The sequence below is a fragment of the Schistocerca piceifrons genome, chromosome X, assembly GCF_021461385.2.
Source record: "Schistocerca piceifrons isolate TAMUIC-IGC-003096 chromosome X, iqSchPice1.1, whole genome shotgun sequence".
NCBI lineage: Eukaryota > Metazoa > Arthropoda > Insecta > Orthoptera > Acrididae > Schistocerca > Schistocerca piceifrons.
The window spans coordinates 456,300,936-456,319,510 of NC_060149.1; the positions used below are offsets into that span (position 1 = coordinate 456,300,936).

The 18,575-nt window shown below is 40.6% G+C and overlaps 1 protein-coding gene across 1 annotated transcript; it reads right to left on the reverse strand.

The window, feature by feature from the left end:
• Positions 1–14,201: 14,201 nt before the first annotated feature.
• Positions 14,202–16,772, reverse strand: LOC124722417 (mucin-22-like). The gene has a single exon (XM_047247583.1). The coding sequence runs from the start codon at positions 16,770–16,772 to the stop codon at positions 14,202–14,204; it is 2,571 nt and encodes an 856-aa protein (XP_047103539.1).
• Positions 16,773–18,575: the final 1,803 nt, after the last annotated feature.

Sequence of the window (18,575 nt, forward strand, 5' to 3'; positions counted from 1 at the left end):
GTGAGGCTCGGCACTCTTTCTGCATCACTCCTCCATATTGCAGTATGCGGCTATATGGTTTATTCCCTGCCACCTGAAGCACTGCACTGTCTTATTTCTGTGGCGCATGGCCTCTATGGTGACAGGGACAGCCATAACCTCCTTGATATCCCTTTTGTTCTGGGGTATATCAGGGAGAGTCACCTGATACAGTGGCCACTTGCTTTCCGCCCCGAGTTTGCCCATCTGTTGAACGCCTTTGACAACGTACCCCTGGGCACTCAGGTCTATTTCGATTGCCTGGGGTGACAGCCATCTTGGGAGGCACGTGCTCGATAGTGTTTAGTGTTATTTTTATCTGGTCTCCTCCAGCTGGCTTGGCTTTGAAATTGTCACCCTTAATAGTAATTTTTATATTTTTATTAAGTCATAGAGTTCCTCATAGTTATGGGGAAACTCCGGAAAGGTTTGGGGGGGGGGGGGGGGAGGTGGTGTGTGCCATGCTTTTATGTCGTTGTTGCGTGGTGTTGTGTCTCTGCCTCATCAGCCACCGCCTGAAACCTGATCAGAGTGGGTTCCACTCCCTGGGCCATCGGAAGCTTCTGCTGGCGAAAGGTTTTCTTCGCCAACACGAAACCACCCGAATCCTGCCCGGTTACGTGGTTCACTTCCAGGGCGATGGTTTCCTGGTTCCCTCCCAGGGTGACTACAAGTGTTGTCAGGGGCGCAGGCTCCTCATAGGGTGAAGGAGTGGTTAGGGTAGTGGTGGCGGACCTTTTCTTACTCTTGGGGTGCTAGTCCTTGCGGTTCTTCTTTGGACGCCGCGGTTTGGAAGAAGTGGACTTGTGTGTGAGAGGTGGGGGGGATTTTAGGTATTTCGATCAGGTTGGGGGCTGGGTCGAGGCGGTGGGTTTGGGGAGGATTTCGGTTGGCTCGTGGGTCGACTGCTTGCCTTTGTTCATGTAAGCAGTGTAGCATGAGAGGTTGTCGGTGGTATTGGCAAGCAGCAGCGGACTTAGAACAAGGGGGGGGGGGGGGATGGGTGGGATCGCAAGTACTGACTACGTATGATGCTGTTGGTGTTTTGTGTATTACTGCGTTTGATTTGTTTGTCGCAATGTCCAGAGCGGAAAAGGGGGCCGCTGCCAGGTAGCTTGTAACCTTCATTAGGTACGACCTGAGACTGCTCCCTGAGTGTACCTGGTCCAGTATTTATGACTGTGGCTTTCGTTCTCCACCTGCGGTTGCAGGCCTTCCCTCTGCGGTCCGCACCCGCTCATTGCGATCTTCTGGAATGTTGGGGTTCCCTTTAAAGGAGCAATTGGGACGGCTGCAGCACTCCACGAATAGAAGAACTGAAAGCATGGGTATGGAAAATAATCACCAGACAGAATGCCAGGCATAGCAGACCGAAGATGGAATACCCAGGCGCGGCTCTGGTATGCGTGGACCACAGACGGGACACCCATAACTGCAACGGACGGAAAACGGAACGTCAACGTTCCAGAAGATCGCAACGAGCAGATGCGGACTGCAGAGGGAACATCTGCAACAGCCGGTGGAGGGAGAAAGGCACAGACATAAATACCGGTGATTGACACATGTGCAAGCTCTGAAGAAGACAGGCAGAAGACGGAAGAACCAGCAACCGCAAGGCAGGAGAAGATGACAGGCGGAGAAACTCCAACACCACCAGTCTTCTTCCGATACCAAGGAGAAGACTGGCTGGAATTGCTCGGCATGCTAGAAGAAAGGGAATCGGCGTCAAACGCCCAAACAACGACGCTGTACTGGAGGTCCCGACGGAACTCTGGGCCGACTATGAGCCTCTGATGCCTCTCCCCGACGAGCATGTGGTCAAGCGCAAAGTGGCACTGACCAAGATACCATGAGCAGTCAAGGCACTTCTACGTGGGTTGCCATGGCTATGTAGTGAAAATATGGTCCGCAGCCGTGTTCTCAGTACATGCAGGAGAAACTACAGGGTAACCGAGTTGGAAGCTTGGGTGGTCGTGTTGGCGCTAGGTGTTGGCAGCTGTACCACATTTACAAGCAATTTTGAAACAAAGAACGATAAGTGATATCGTGATCGCATGGATAGAAGTGCATAAAATCGATAAAAGAAGGAAAATACGTATAAATGGAGGGAAAATACGACGAAATGCAGGGAAATTAAGGGTGTACTTGCATTTCGTCTGGTTGGTGCAGAACAATTCTTGTACATGGGAACGAGTATATGACAGCAAAAGTAATGCGGGAAAACGGCGAGATGGAAGCACCGGGAACCGGGGATACAATCTTTTGTTTTTCGTCAAGACAACATTCTACTGTACGTGTATTGAGGTAATAGTGACACGCACGAGTTGATTGCGGTCTTTGATGCTTTACCGGAAGAAAGAGAACCATATACCTCTAAACTTACTTGCACATGCGTTAAAGGATGACAGAGAGGGGATGGAGTGATAGTGTGGGATTGAACTGTAACGAGGTAGGATTTAATGGTAGACTGATGATGCATTCCAGAGAGAGAGGGACATGTCGCTGTAGGTCATTTGACCATTTTCTCCGTTGTTTTGTCGAGATGCATCAGTTGTGTGACATAACCTGCGTTCGGCTCACTTACAACTGCGTGTTCTGTGTATGACTTAGAGCACTGTCTACTTGTGATCGTAAACAGCAAACTTCTGGTACATCAGAGGACTTCCATCCCGTTTCGACGCATTCCTCTATACGAACGAAGGTTTATGCGAAGCATTCCATCCCCCTGCCGCATTTTGGACATAAATTCGAGTCTTCAGTCTCATAACTACGGTGATTCTAAGTCAGCGATAGGTGTTTGTGAAGTATTACAATCCCCACATGTACATCTGATTGACCGATGTCGTGTTTACGGAATTAGTGGCAGCATGACTTGTAATTTCAAACACCTCTGATATGCATTTGTCCCTTTTTTTGTAAGAGGCATTCTCCTTTAGTAAAGTTCATTTTATATAGGACTGATGTGGGCATAGTATACTTTCTGCAAGGACACTGTATGTCATGTGCTGGAAATATATTTCTTACATTGGGATAGGAAGAGTGTTGCATTCCATATGACTAGCATGACTTGTAATTTCAAACACCTCTGATATGCATTTGTCCCTTTCTTTGTAAGAGGCATTCTCCTTTAGTAAAGTTATTTTTATGTAGGACTGATGTGGGCATAGTATACTTTCTGCAAGGACACTGTATGTCATGTGCTGGAAATATATTTCTTACATTGGGATAGTAAGAGTGTTGCATTCCATATGACTAATAGGTCGGAAACCGAAACGATCTAACATTATAGTGTGTTTCAAGTGCAGAACATTGTAGCCTTAGGAGTGCATGTGTTTATGTTCTCTCTTACAAATACCCTTCCTGTTAATGACTCCAGACACTAGAACAATACTTTAGAATTGCTAGCGCAGTTGATTCACGTAAAACACAACAAACTCTGTCTGACTAGACCTCCATCATGCATAAAAACCACCCGCTTCTTGTCCTTAACCGACTGTTATATTATCACAACAGCTTCAAATCTACTGTACACAAAGGTGCCCTTAGTAACGCTTCTTTGAAATTCTCGAATTCAGCTTCAGCGTCTTCATTCTATGACCAAATTAAGTTTTTACTTGTGAGCTGGTATAGGAAGAGTGTGTCTAATGGTTTATAATGAATGAATTTTCTAAAATAATTAATAAGGCCTAAAAAGCTCCGAAGTTCCTTCTTATTTGTTGGCACGGTGTTATCCTTCAATGCTTGCAATTTGTCGGAGTTTGGTGCAATACCTGTTTGTGAAATGATATGACCTAGAAATTTTATTGAGGCTTTCCCAAATTCAGATTTACGGAGGTTTATAGTTACACCGTTCTGCTCGAATATATTCAGTAATTGTTGAAGGGTGTGGTTGTGCTGTTCCTAGTTTTCTGCTGCGATTAGAATGTCATCCACATATGTAGTAACTTTGTTTTTAAGATCCTGTGGGAAAATTGTTTTCATGCCTCGTATAATGGCTGCAGACGAAATCGTTAGTCCAAACAGAAGTTTACAGAATTGGTAACATTCACCAAAGCAAAGGAATGCCGTATACTTTCCGCAATTTGGATGCAATTGGAATTGCCAAAATCGTGATTTGAGATCGAGGGTGGTATATATAGAGGTGCCATGAAACGTTTGCAGTAACTCTTCTAAAGTCTGCGGTCGGTCAGTTTCTGTAATGATTATTTTATTAACCTCACGTGAATCTAAAACGAATCGGAGTGATCCATCCTTCTTTTCAACGATGTGTAGTGGATTTATATATTCGCTTGCTGCTGGTTCAATTATACCCTGATCAGTCATTGCTCGTAGCTCTTTCTTAGCTGCTTCTGTGTATATATGCGGGATTGGATAGTGTTTTGCTTTGAAAGTCTCGTGTGGTTTCACCTGAAACTCGTACATAAATCCTGTCATCGTTCCCGGAACATTGTTAAAAACTGTTTTATGTTGCACAAGAATATTTTCTAAATCTGTGCGCTCTGCGTCGTCTTTTGCTATACTGTCTCAAACTTTGCGTGTAATTCTCTCTAATACATTATACTACTGTTCCTCTGCCATGTCGTTATTGTATGTATTCGTGTATAGTGTGAGATAACAATGGTTATCTATAGAATCTGCAATAATCTCGATCCTGTGCATATTTTGTTCTTCTGAGGAATCTCACTACCACTTCACTGTCTTCCTTCTGTAATGTTAGGTATGACGATTTAAAGTCAATCTTTGCGTCGTACTGTACGAGAAAATTCATTCCTAATATTATATCAGTTGTTAAATGTGGAATTATCCAACAATTGCTGTGGAAAGTTTGCCCTGCAAAAACAAACGTTAATTGTGTCTGTCTTTTGACTTGAATGATTTTTCCTGGATATGCTCCCTTAACTTTAGTTTTGTGTAATGAGAATACTGGGTAATCATTATTGCTATTGCATCTGTTAAATGTGTCTTCGTTAATTACGCACATTGGTGAGCCTGGATTATTGGATGGAATATAGTTTTCTGCATGATCGGTTTTTCGTGTAACAATGTGTCTCGCACGTCGTCGTATGTAATGGCATTCTCTATCGTTATCCGTAGTGTCGTCATTTAGAGATTCATCACAGGCTATCTCTAGTCATAAATGTGCTAACGTTTCATTTTCTGTTGGGGAGTGTTGTGTGTTTTCTATGAGATGTACTGTTCTACCGTTTTGATTATTAGCGGTAGGTGGCGGATGAAATCTTGTGTCTGGTACATTCATATGATAACTTGGTTGTTGTGCACTGTTTGAATTTCTATGAAAATTATCATTGTAGAATGTCCTTTGCGCTCGGTGTTCGTTTTCTCTCCTTCTGTCGTCATAACTGTGGTTATACGGCGAGGCACGCGTGTTTCCCAGAAAAGGCTGTCTTTGTTCGTTTTTTTTTTTTTTTTTTTTTTTTTTTTTTTTTTTTTTTTTTTTTTTTTTTTTTTTTTTTTTTGCGGATGACCCATGTAATTGTTTGCACCTGTCGCATTTTCTTGGCGATGAGTCATGTGAAAGTTTGACCGGTTCAGCATTTCCTGTCGTATATGTGTCGTGTTGTTTGGATGGCTTTGTTGTTGTCTTGAATTGTAATGTACATTGTTATTATACTGCTGTTCATTGAATCCCTCTCTGTAATCTCAATTAAAGTTTTCAAAATTAGTATTGTTTGCCTGGTTTGCGTTATGTCGAGAAAAGTTCTTATTAACAAACGAATAATCTGCCTGGTGTATATCTAGCAATTGCAGGATGTCTGTAAATGCATACACGCTGTCCTTTTGCTGGCCTGTTAATAACGACACTTTCAATGCTCCGGGGAGTTTTGAAATAATGCGGATTGACTGTATGGCTCGTTGAGGCATTGGTTTTCTTCAACCATATACTCTAAAAATTGTGTGATAGTTGGGAAAGTAGAATTCTCGAAATTTGGCAGACTAATTAGCAGATCTTTAATGCTACTCTGTGTGGTATCTGACCAATATGCTGCTAGAAATGCTTCCTGGAATGCTTCTACTGATAAACACTGTCTAGCAATTGGTCGCATTCTTCTCCCTGGTTCCCCTTCAAGAAAACTAATAATAAAGTCTAGCTTATGTTGAACTGGCCATGATGGTGGGAGTGCCAGTGGATGTATTTGTGTCCTGTCGTTTTTAAATAATTTAAACTTTCTCACTGAAAGGAAATGCTTGTGGTCGAAACCGTCACGTGTTTGTGTGTAATTATTTTCGTAATGTTGTGAATATGAATTTGTGTGTCTTTCTGCCTGGTTAAGATCTCTTACTCTCTGAAGTCTACCGACATTATATGTATTGTGCATCTGAGGCATGTCCTAATGGTGTGTGTTCTGTTGGAACTGATTGCTTGCAGTTGTTTCTTGTGTGTCAGCTATCCTTTGTTGTAAATAATTAATTTTCGGATGTAACAAATTATTACGCGATTGTGTGTTGCACATTTGTAATTTGCGTATCTTTACTATTAGAAATCTGTTGAACTGAGACGTGTAGTGTCATCTGATTTACTGTCATTGGTAGTATCTAACAGGTCTATTCTTGTAGTGAGTTCGTTGATTTTTTCTGTAAATTCGTTTCGTAATTTACGATTACTTTTGGTTACTTTCTTGAAACCTGCTTTCAAATTTTCTGAATCTTGATTGATTTCAGTGTGTTCCATTTTGTCAGTTAGTGTCAGAATTTCTTCTGTTAATTTATCTCTAATATTCTGGATTTTAGTGTGTGTAGAAATTTTCACCTCAATTGTGTGTGATTGGATTTCCATGAGCCTCTCTTGTATTTGAGTATTTGTCTCCTTAACCGTTTCGCTTTCTTCCGAAATTGAGTGTATGTGATTGTCCACGTAAGTTTTTCCCTGAGCAAACTCTTTTTGTCGTCCTGTCGCTGTTTATTAATTGTTTGTGATAGTTCTTTTAGTTATTTATCCTGCGACCGGACCAGTTTGCAGTGACGTATCAAACAGTTTTCTGTGTGATTGTTAAAACGTTCATCAATGTGAGCGTTTTGTTTAGAAAAGTTTTCTGTCACTGTGTCTCGTATGCTTACCGCGAATGCTTCATGTTTATCTGTTGTTTCTGGAATCTTGGCGTGTGGTTCTTGGTTTGATTTTTCAGCGACTGCTTGAATTTCTACTTTGATTTCGTGTTTTAGATTTTGGTACATTTTGTCTAATTTCTGATCTGTGTGTGTGCGTTCTGCCTTGATTTCGTTTTTTAGGTCTGCTGATTCTTGTGCCCTTCTGTTACAGTTTTGATTCAAGTCTTGTCTCATTTGTAGCAAAAATGCCATTATTGGATCAAAAATATGTTCAAATGTGTGTGAAATCTTACGGGACTTAACTGCTAAGGGCATTAGTCCCTAAGCTTTCACACAACTTAACCTAAATTATGCTAAGGACAAACACACACACCCATGCCCGAGGGAGGACTCGAACCTCCGTCGGGACCAACCGCACAGTCCATGATTGCAGCGCCTGAGACTGCTCGGCTAATCCCGCGCGGCATTATTGGATCCGTTTCGGATTTACTTCTGTGTGTATTTGAATTCGTTGTTAGAGGTTGTACACCAGTGTTCATTTGAACATCCTCAGACGATTATAATCGTGTCACCTCTTCCGTGGTTTCGGAATTTTGGTCAATAAAACTGTGGTATCTGTTACGCAGATTGTGTAGCTGTGTACCGTTTGAATCTGGTTCGGCACGTAATGGAGTCACACTGTTTGACTGCATTATAGTGGTGTCGTTACTGAAACTATTATGTCTACTACACGTAATTTGTGGCTGTGTAGCGTTTGTTGTATTAAAAACAAATTATTTTTTACTAATGTCTCATTATCAATTGGCATATCTGAAGTTGATTGTTCGTCAAATGATTCCATATTATTACTACTCTCGAATGTATGTTCACCTAACGTTTCACTATCGGATTTTTCACACGTATTATTTCTGTCTATTCCTGAAAAGAATTTCTCGTCAGTGTTTTCTACTCTTTTATCACTTTGAAAACGAGTAATTATTCTGCGGGACATTGTCTATAATTAGCACACACAACAAAATATATCACTGTTTATAGCGGATTCAACACTGGACAAACACTTTTCAACGCAGAATCAATAGAGCAAACAGAATTGCCGATGGGCTGTGAATTAAAGGTATAAAGTTTAGTATAAGCGTTGCGCCAGTTAACATTAGCTTATTGATACAATTGTCAGAGTCAATATATTCATTTTCACAGTAGATTCACTAAAGAGTCTTACTGATTGGATGTCGCCAAGCGAAACCTTCCCGTCTCCTCTATACCTCCTCTGTTAATGATAACCTTCCCTTTTACAATAACCTATGTAACCTTCCCTTAGGATTTCTATCTCTTGCTTAATAATAACAAATGAAATCTTCCCTTTGAAATTTATCCTCTTTCTCAATCTTCGGATACAAATTTAAATGCTGCTTATTAAAAGTGATTTTCTGATTATTTCGACAAAACATAGAATGTGTCGTCGTCGTGGCCCTCAGTCGTTATCTGCAATAACTCAAACTGTTCCTGACCTTTTTTCTGTTTCTGGATCGCCATCTGACAGCTACATCGAACTGCGACATGAATATACTTACTCTGTTTTACTATATTAGCTGCTGGTGGGCTTTCATAATAAGTGGCTGACGTTATTCTTTAATAGTAAGGCTAACGTCATTATTTAATTAATTTGACTGAAGGTACGTAATTCCTAGTTAAACTATTTCTTGACAACAATAAAATTTTGCAAAATTTTAGGTTGATGGTTTTTGGGATGGATTATAATCAGTAATGCTACATTGCTGGTAAAGTTTAATTATATTCTGAAATCGCTTCAAATATTTACTGTTGGAAATGAAATTATTTTACAAACGTTCAAATGGGACTTACCTTTTACAATAATCTTACAACTAGCATTGCGCAAACATACCATCAGTAGTCTTGGGTTTCACAAAGAAAATAATTCAATAATATTAGTTCCTCGTATTGTAATAGTTAGCTGATGTCTCTGTACATCCGTTTATAATCTCTTGTAAATCATAGTTAGTGGCTGGCAGGCACACCGCTCCTCTCAACCCGACCCTTCAGACCTGCTAATGACTCGCTTCACTTCGCGGTTACTACTGACTTCTTACGAACGCTAAAGTGCGGTCTCTCCTGTCAACAATGCTTTCTGGTGCAGACAATCCCTGCCACCATTACAAAATGTATCAATGCGCGGTCTTTCCCACTCTTTTCTTAAAATGTATCCATACGCTGTCTCTCCGGCCCTTTTTAGAATTATATCAATGTGCGGTATCTCTTGCCAAAATACTTTAGTGCAGACATTCCCTGCCACCATAATTATTTCCAACATGACAAATATTAATTATTCCTACTTAATCATATTAATAAAGTATAAACATCTTTCATAAATTGTGATTTGACCATAGACAATAGAAATATACACGTCTTGCAACGTTACTGAGAATAGCACGGCTTTAGGTAAGTTATGCCATCTTAAATTCCACCTCCCCCACCCTACACCCCAATTGTTAGTGGTGCCAATGTCGGTGCATCAGGAGCTTAGGAGCTTAGAGTTCTGGAATAAGAGTTGTTTTATGTCCTGTTGGTGTGAGATATTGCCAGTGCGCTGCTGTGTCAAAGACTCAGGGTTGAAGGAAGTATCAGGTGGTGGAAATCTGAGGTCTGATAAATCAGGCAGGTGCTGTGGAAGCTCAATGGGCTCCCATAAATCTCGTGGGATAACTGGATCGTTATCATCAAGGTTCCACTGCACTCTGGGAGAAATAATAAAAAATCACAAACGGTTATAAGTTACAATAATGTTAATGAGCAATGAGAGAAGATGGAATGATTATACCAAAAGTCGAATAACTATCATCTTTTTTCTGTCCTCCCAGGCAAGAGTGGCTAAGCTCTGTTGCTCTCTCGTCTTTACGGCTGCTGCTGCCACTTTCTAGTGTGAACCAATCAGTGTACAAACATACCGTTATTTGACCAACCAACAGACTCCACTATGAAGGATACAGTACTCAGCATCGTTGGCATAGAGAAACAAATGAAAGAATAGAAAGCAAATAAGTAACCAGGTCCTGATGGAATCCCAGATCCATTTTACAAAGAGTACTCGACACCATTGGCCACTTACTTAGTTTGCGTTTATTGTGAATCTCTCACTAAGCGCAAAGTCCCAATATTCATTTCTAATATAATAAATTTCCTTGAGGGGGCAAAGTTTCTGTCCACAAATCATCACTGTTTTAGAAAGCATCTCTCGTGCCACTGCCCTTTTCTCACGTGGGATCCTGTGAGCCTTGGATGAAAGTCAACAGACAGATTCCATGTTCCTAGATTTCTGTAAAACGATTGACACTGTGCCACACTCCCGACTGCTAACAATGGTATAAGCATGCGAAATAGGTTCCGAATATGTGATTGGCTTGAAACATCTTTTAACCAATCCCAGTATGTTGCTCTCGAAGGCGTTTTTTCATCAGAGACAAGAGTACCATCAGGAATGCAGTAGGGAAATAGGACAGCTGTTGTTTCCTATGTACATAAATAATCTTGCACACAAGGGTAAGCTGAAGTCTGCCGCTGTTTGCTGATGATTCTACGATGCATGGGAAGATATAATCATTGAAAGAGTGTAGGAGGATGCAGTATGAGTTAGACAAAATTTCTAGTTGATGCAACGAATGGCAAGGTAGCTCTAAATGTAGAAAAATGTAAGTTAATGGAGATGGGTAGCAAAAACAAATTCATAATGTTCGAATACAGTAACAGTATTGTGATGCTCGACACAGTCACGTCGACTAAATATACAAGCATAACGCTGAAAAGCAATATGAAACGAAGTGAGCATGTAACAGCAGGAGTAGGGAAGTCAAATTGTCGATCTCGAATTATTGTTAGAGTGCTAGGGAAGCGTCTTTCACTCGTAAAGGACACCACAAATAGAACACTAGTGTAATCAATTGCTGAGTACTTTGGGAGTATTTGGGGTCAGAAAGAGATTGGATTAAAGAAAGACAGTGAAGCGATTGAGAGGCAGGCTGCCAGAATTATTACTGACAGGTTCGAGCAACACATATTATGGAGATGCTTCAGGAGATCATATGGGAAGCTCTAGAGGGAAGGTGATGCTCTTTTGGAAGAGTACTATTGATAAAATTTAAAGAACCGGCTTTTGAGGCTGACTGCAGATCGATTCTACCTCCACCAATGTACATTTCATGTAAGGACCATGGGGATAAGATTAGAAAGACTTGGGCTCGTATGCAGACATATAAAAAGTGGTTTTTCCTTCACTCTCTTTGCAAATAAAAACAGAAGAGGAAGTGACTAGTAGTGGTACAGGGAACCCTCAGCCATGCACCATATTGTGGCTTCTGGAGTGTGTATGTAAATGTAGGTACAAAGCATCAATGTTAACTCCATGTCATCATGCTGAATATTTAAAGGAGGGGTGGTGGTTTCGGAAGTGAGGGGGTTGTGTTAGGTGGTGGTGGGGCGGACCAATAGGAATGAATAATATGACTCGGAGAGGGGAGTCTGCCGTTTTTGAGTAAAAAATTATGTTAGTTAGGTTTAGACTTTCATAAACAAGACACTAATGGTGGCAGCCATTTTGGATCATAAATTATGGTCATTAAGGTAATAGTTACGAGATTAGGCTAAAAGCACTTGGCTATTACGTAACGCAGGTGTCACCAAACGCGAGTGAACAAGTTAACCGTTTGCTTACAATAGGGCAATAAAGTATTTGGTTTATTTACATAAGGCCGCTACACTACATGGCATACATAACGAGAACAACTACCCTTTGAGCCACTATGGCCACTATTCCACTACTGGCATGTTTCAGATTCTCAAGATTGCTTTAAGAAGCAGTGATTCCACTCCAAAATAAAGGAAGTTTAAGAAGATATACTATCTTTACTATGTCTCGAAAAATATGTGAGTTACTTTTAGCATTTTACTGGTCCACAAAGATAATATACTAATGTAGTGTTGTTAATAGTAAGAAAACCAGCGACGAAATTGCCCACCGAGAGATAAAATTTTATCTCAGTTATTGAAATAAACAACAATGTCCATATTTGGCCAACTGCAGCTGATTTAGCTAACCATTTACCCTTACTTTAATTTACCTCCGCATACTTCTTCGGACTGTGACTAATGATCTTTCCCACCGAAAGAGACAGTTACTCCATTTTCACGAATTTTTGCAAATTTTGTACGCTTCCAGAAAAAATTACGTTTCTATGCAAAGCAGAATTTTATTTTGATCATTGCCGTCATCTAACTATAGATGTAATTTTGAGAATGTGGTAGTTTCAGACATTAAATAAAATGCAGTAGAGAATTATTCCCTTTGTTTTAATTAATTCAATAAATGCCAAGCAGTGGCTATTGGAAGAATATTCCTGTTCTGTGTAGGATATTGTACCATCTGTTAGAATATCAGCTCTGTACGAGCAATTTTCAGTTTTAGCATCGCTGTTCCTTTATCAGAACTTAGTGATTTTCGATAGTAACGTTGTAGTCGCGAATAGTATCCCATCTGTGTCCATTTGTTCGTCTCGGCGCCCTGCTCGAATCACTACTCTCTCTTCCTCTCTCTCTCTCTCTCTCTCTCTCTCTCTTGCACACATTTACGCATGAACACCACACATACAAGATTTGTGTACTTTTCTCGTCTGAGTGCTATTAACAGATTACGATTACCTTTGACTCCTGTTCTTGCATTATATGCCCGTTATTCAGAACGACATATAATTCGTTGTGGTTGTAATACAGCATCACTGTTTCTTATCAGAATTATTTACTTCACTGCAGCTCTCTTACACATTAAAATAATTTCATTCTTTAATTTAGCCAATAAACAGAAATATGAAGTCAGCCTCACCGTTGGTCATTAAGTTTTCAAAAAAATTTCAGACTTATTTTCTTCTGATCAACTGGTGGTCTAACTAGCTCAGATTTTAATTTCCTTACAAACGACAGCTTTAATTGGCTATTCTCTTCGAGTGAAGTTTAAAACTCTAACAAGGAGCAATTATGAAGCAGTCAGAATGTGATAAGAGGTATTTCGTAAAAAGCACTATTGTATATGAAGCCTTTGTTGAACACCAGTTTTGTTACTAAGCAAAGAGCTATATCATTTATTTGCTTGTAACAACAACTTAATAAACATTTCGCAAGGTACTTATTATTGTCTGAAGAAATTTTCCTAACAAGCTAGGCATTAAACTGTTCATAATCTCCATTATGACGAATTGTGGCAGTGGCTAGTGTATTTATATTCATCGACAGCTTACAAGGTTATGTTCGACAGTAGCTGCAGCGAAACTCTTATTTAGATAGAATTTCAAGGAAGTGAATGATTGTATACTTTGGAAATAATTTTAATGCTTTTTATTTACTTTTTATTGCATGTACAATAAACAAATTTAATAAACAAAAATATTTTAATTTTATAGGTTTTTTGCGGTGTGTGATGCAAATATTTAGTCATTCAAAACACTACTAACTACAAACATCAAGCATCAACATATCTGAGGTCCTATGGGGCAGTTGGCTTCACATTAGAACACTTTTCATGTTGAGAATTGCAACACAAACTTAAATTGTTGTCCATACTCATAACCATTATTCAAAATGCAACAACAGACAGAAAATAAAGACTTTAAATGTCAACTGTAAATTCAGAATCATCACGAAAAGTCTTCATTTAATAACGCCCTGATAGTTATCTCTTCAATGTTCTGTGAATTCACTTAATATGTAACAACCGGAACGATGGAAATATTGAAACAAAATTCATTAACATTTCAAATAAGTTATCAGAAACTACATTCGGGTAAACAGATTCTCGAAGATGAACGCTGCACTACAATGGACATGTTCTCCAGGACGTAGTCAAGATAGTAATACTTGTATGCCACAGTTCACTGTTATCATGAGGAAGTAATAAATGGTTAATACGAGTTACGCAGCAGTAAACGAAATTGCGGATGCTGTCACTGATATAACTGACTGTACTGAAATTGTTCAGCTAACAGTGATCCAGTCACTGAAAGTAGTTGTCACTTATAGTGTTGACACCAGGTGTCCACATACTTGAGGATACCACACTAATTATTCTCTTCACGAGAGAGCAAATCTCGAAATCTTATTATGGGCTCTTCGGAAGTAGACGCCTGAGAAGTGGAAGGTTGTCCTGCGTCATGAGGTTCAGCAGTATGCGGAGAAACTGCAGTGCGGTCGCCTCGTCTATGTTTCCTGCAGTATTCGTATCCAATGATGAGTAAAATGAGAGCTACTGCCGCCCCTAAGATGATAGACATTATCTTGAGTATTGTAGTGTGTAGCTCGTACAACATTAGTAATTCGTCAAGAGAAGATCCATTGTATGATGGGTAATAGCTTTTAGTTTTGCTGCCATCCACTGCTTCGTCCTTAGAGATAGTTGTAGTGTCTTGTTTCGCTGTTGTGTTATATGAAGTCTCTTCATTAGTTGGCGGAGTCGCTGTGACACCTGGCTCGTCACACATCAGCGTGCTGTTATCATTAATACCAGCCAGCATTTGGAAAATCGCTAGAAATGACATCGGGGAGTGCTTTTCCTGGTTAGTACCAAGGTTGCTGCCCTTACATTTATTGATTTGCAATGTGAGATTATTACCGTTAATAGTCGGTGGGAACCATGGGGTGGCAGCAGACTCATCTTTATTAGGTTCCGGACTCAAGGTGATATTTGGTCCACCACTGTGCTCTTTAATATTGCCACCATCCACAGGCACGGCGACTGGCGTTAGTGATGACATAGTGGTGAGGTTATCTTCCGGATACACAGTAACTGTGGTGCCAACGGAATCACATTCCTGCTGTGTGCAGTTATCATTATCTGCTTGTCCTGGCAATCGCATTGATGGAAAACTGCTGGTTGGCAAAATACCATGAGATGACGAAGGCATGTTAGACTCGATTTCACCAGCCTCTTCTGTGAAATTCTTGGTACCAGTGGGTGGTGTAATGTGTTCAGCTAAGGGTGCATCTTGTTGTATGCCATCATAGTCGATCTGGAATGTTGTGGCGGTGGCTTCAACATTTTTCTGCCTAAGACCCTCGCCATCATTAGGAATCGTGAATAGCTTTAGTGGCGAGATGGTGGTCAATTCAACACCATGAGCTGACGAGGCAGGGATAGCGTTGAAAATATCATCCTGCTCACTGGACTTCTTGGTATCAGTGCGGTGTATGAAGTCAGCATACTGTGGTATGGTGCTCGCTTCGGCATCATTTCCGCTCTCGAATGTTGCAGCGGTGGGTTCTCCTTTCTGCTGCGTACCACTCACATCGTTATTAGGAATAGTGAACAACTTTGTTGGGGAGGTGGTAGTTGTCCCGATTTCCTGAGCTGACGAGACCGTGGTAGTGCTGAATTCATCATCCTGCACTGTGGAATTCTTGGTAGTAGTGCGCAGTGTGAAATCATCATACTGTGGTGTGGTGGTCACTTCAGCATTAGATTCGACCTCGAATGTTGTGACAGTGGGTTCTCCATTTTGTTGCGTGCCACTCGCATCATTATTCGGGACCACAGACAATGCTGATGGTGAGGTGGGAACTCTTCCAGTTTCTAGAGCTGACGAATCTGTAGTAGTGCTGAATTTCCCATCCTGCTCATTGGAATTATTAGTACTAGTGCGTGATGTGAAGTGTTCATAATGAGGTGTGGTTGGCCCAGTACCATCATAGTTAGCCTCGAACGATGCAGCAGTGGTTTCACCATTCTTCTGCGGGAGTCCCTCTTCAGCACCAAGAACTGATGGTGAGATGGTGGATGTTCCAGGTTCCTGAGATGACGAGGAAATAGTAGCGTTGAATTCATCAACATCCCCCTTCAAATTATTTGTATCTGTGCTTGGTATGAAGTCCACATCCTGGGTTGTGGTCTCTGCGTCATTGTGATAACTGGCCTCAACTTTTGTGCTATTGGACTCACCATTCTGCCACATGACCTCATCACCATCTGGAGTCTTGAATGATGCTGATGGTGATGTCATGGATGTCCCAACTTCCTTAGTTGGTGCGGTTCGGCACTGCTCCTTGAAATTTTTCATATCAGCCAGCGGTGTCAAGGGTACATATTGGGGAGTGGTGAGACCATAGTTTGCCTCTAATGTGGTGGTCTCGGATTTGCCGTCCTGCTGTGCGTGATTCTCAACCTCTCCAGGGGTTGAGAACGACGCTGATGCTGAGATAGTGAATGGTTGAATATTGGTTTCAGTATGAGTTACGAAGCTCACGTACTGATCTTCGTAATTTTTAGTATCATTACGCTGCATTTTCTCCTCATGTTGCGATGGCACGGTGTGCACGTGTTCATAATCAGCCCCAGTGTGTTCAGTATTCTGCTGCAGGAGATTCTCATTGCCACTTGGAAATGCAAACAGTGATGTGGGAGTTGGCTGCAACTTGTGGACCGATGGAATTGCTGTAGCGTCATTTGCGTCAGTCTTTCCATCAAAGCCGAGCTTCAGAGACCCTGAAAAAGCGCCACGAGTCGATCTGTTTTGGATAGTCGTTGGCGGTGTAGGAGTGGATTGACCGCTTTCAGGCGCAGAACTCCCGTTAGTAACAAGACTTGTGAAATGTGACGTCATCATGTAACCTTCACCTTCCTTAGCAGCTGTGTTCATGGCTCTGAAACAATGGAAACAAAAAATTATGAAATTTTGAATTTTTCTGCCTAGACTATTTTCTCCATTAACGCAAAAACAGAATACAAAATAATAATTAGCCTTGTTTCAAATATAGGAGAGCAATAACATTGAGCTACAAAGGCAAAAGCGACACTTACTCCTTGCGTTCATCTGTTTTCTCTTCTTGGACAGAATCAGCTGTACCTGTCGCATTTTCAGCTGACAGCTGACTTGTTATCGGCAGAGCTGAAAAAAAAGAGTGATTATAAAGCTAATGCCTATCAGTGATAAAATTTCTGCCCGAGTAAGCACATTTGGGGCCATTATACAACTAGACAATTTCAACACTCAGTCACTGCAACAGATGCGTTACATTTACTCACAGGTTAGTGTGAAGATGCTGAAACATAAACAAATATACGATTAAATGAAATAACGATTCGTTGCTGAATGCAGTGTCACAATTAACAAATATTTTCTGAGATATTTACTGCAATTTGTTGCCATTTGATACACTGTGTAAGACATTTTTGTCATGAATGGTAAGAGATGCGGCATACGTGGACCAAGTTCACTCTAATATCGGACATTAACATTTTGTAGTATTTTTTCTAAGAATGTTTGTTATTTCACCAGCATGCACATCGAATCACAAACGGAGAAAGCCAACCGTATGGATAGGTGCGTTATCGTCTTGGAAAATTGTGCCACTGTTTGAGAAACAAATCGTAGCAGTTATTTGTACAACTGTCTTGCCTAAATCTGTTTGGCTACAGAGATAGATGCATATTACACCGCTGTGTGCACTGAAGATAAGCCTCTTGAACTCTAATAACAAGTGACAGTCGTATGGGGCAACAGATTAACGATTCAAAACAGTCTTGCTCCCTCACAAAAAATTTAAGTATTTCATTAACCATCATTGAGAATATGAAATATATGTCACAAAATTTGTCAATTTTGTCTCCTAGAAATATGAATCCCATATCAGATAATGCTTTGATGAATTTTTTCTCTCAAGAGGCGTAATTTCGTTGTCACCTTTGAAACTGTAGAATGAAGTTAACAACAGAGATGATTCTAGCCGTGAGATGCTGGTCTATTGGCTCCTACATACGAAAGTATCTGTAAAACTTCATAACGTACCCGTATGATTAATGATTATTGTAGATCATAAATTCCTGTTAATCGTTTGAATATATACATCGTTAAAAGCCATTTTGCGTAGTTTATAGCAAGAACGTTAGACAAACCGTGAAAGAAACGCCCGGTACATAATACCTGTGTCATGTATCCTAAAAAAATGGAATAAGTGCACATTACCCATTGAAGTTGTCTATATCGATGTGTCTATACACGCAGAGAAATATACGCTAATCTATATTCTGTCTCCAAACGAGAAACATATTGGTGAAGCTCTTATTATGCGAGGCATTCGTGAAGAAATTTACGATATGTGATAGGTGAAAAATAAACAAGCTACTCTGATAACTGAATGGAAAGACGATGTTTAAATGTACAACAAAATCGTGCAGTGCGAGCTCAAAATAACAATGACGGTTCAACATCGAACGAAGTGCAGGGATTGCACCGTGAAGTTCGCGGACATGAATGTCAAGATTGCAGCTGAAATTACGGACAGTATGCAAAGCTAATACGATTTTTATTTAAAGAACAACTGACAGAGTGACTGTGTCATGCGAAAGTAGGAATTAATTCAGCGCTATAAATCCTCACCGGTGAACAATGTACCAGAACATCAGCAGCGACGTTATTCCGAGCTGCTACTACGGTCTCAGG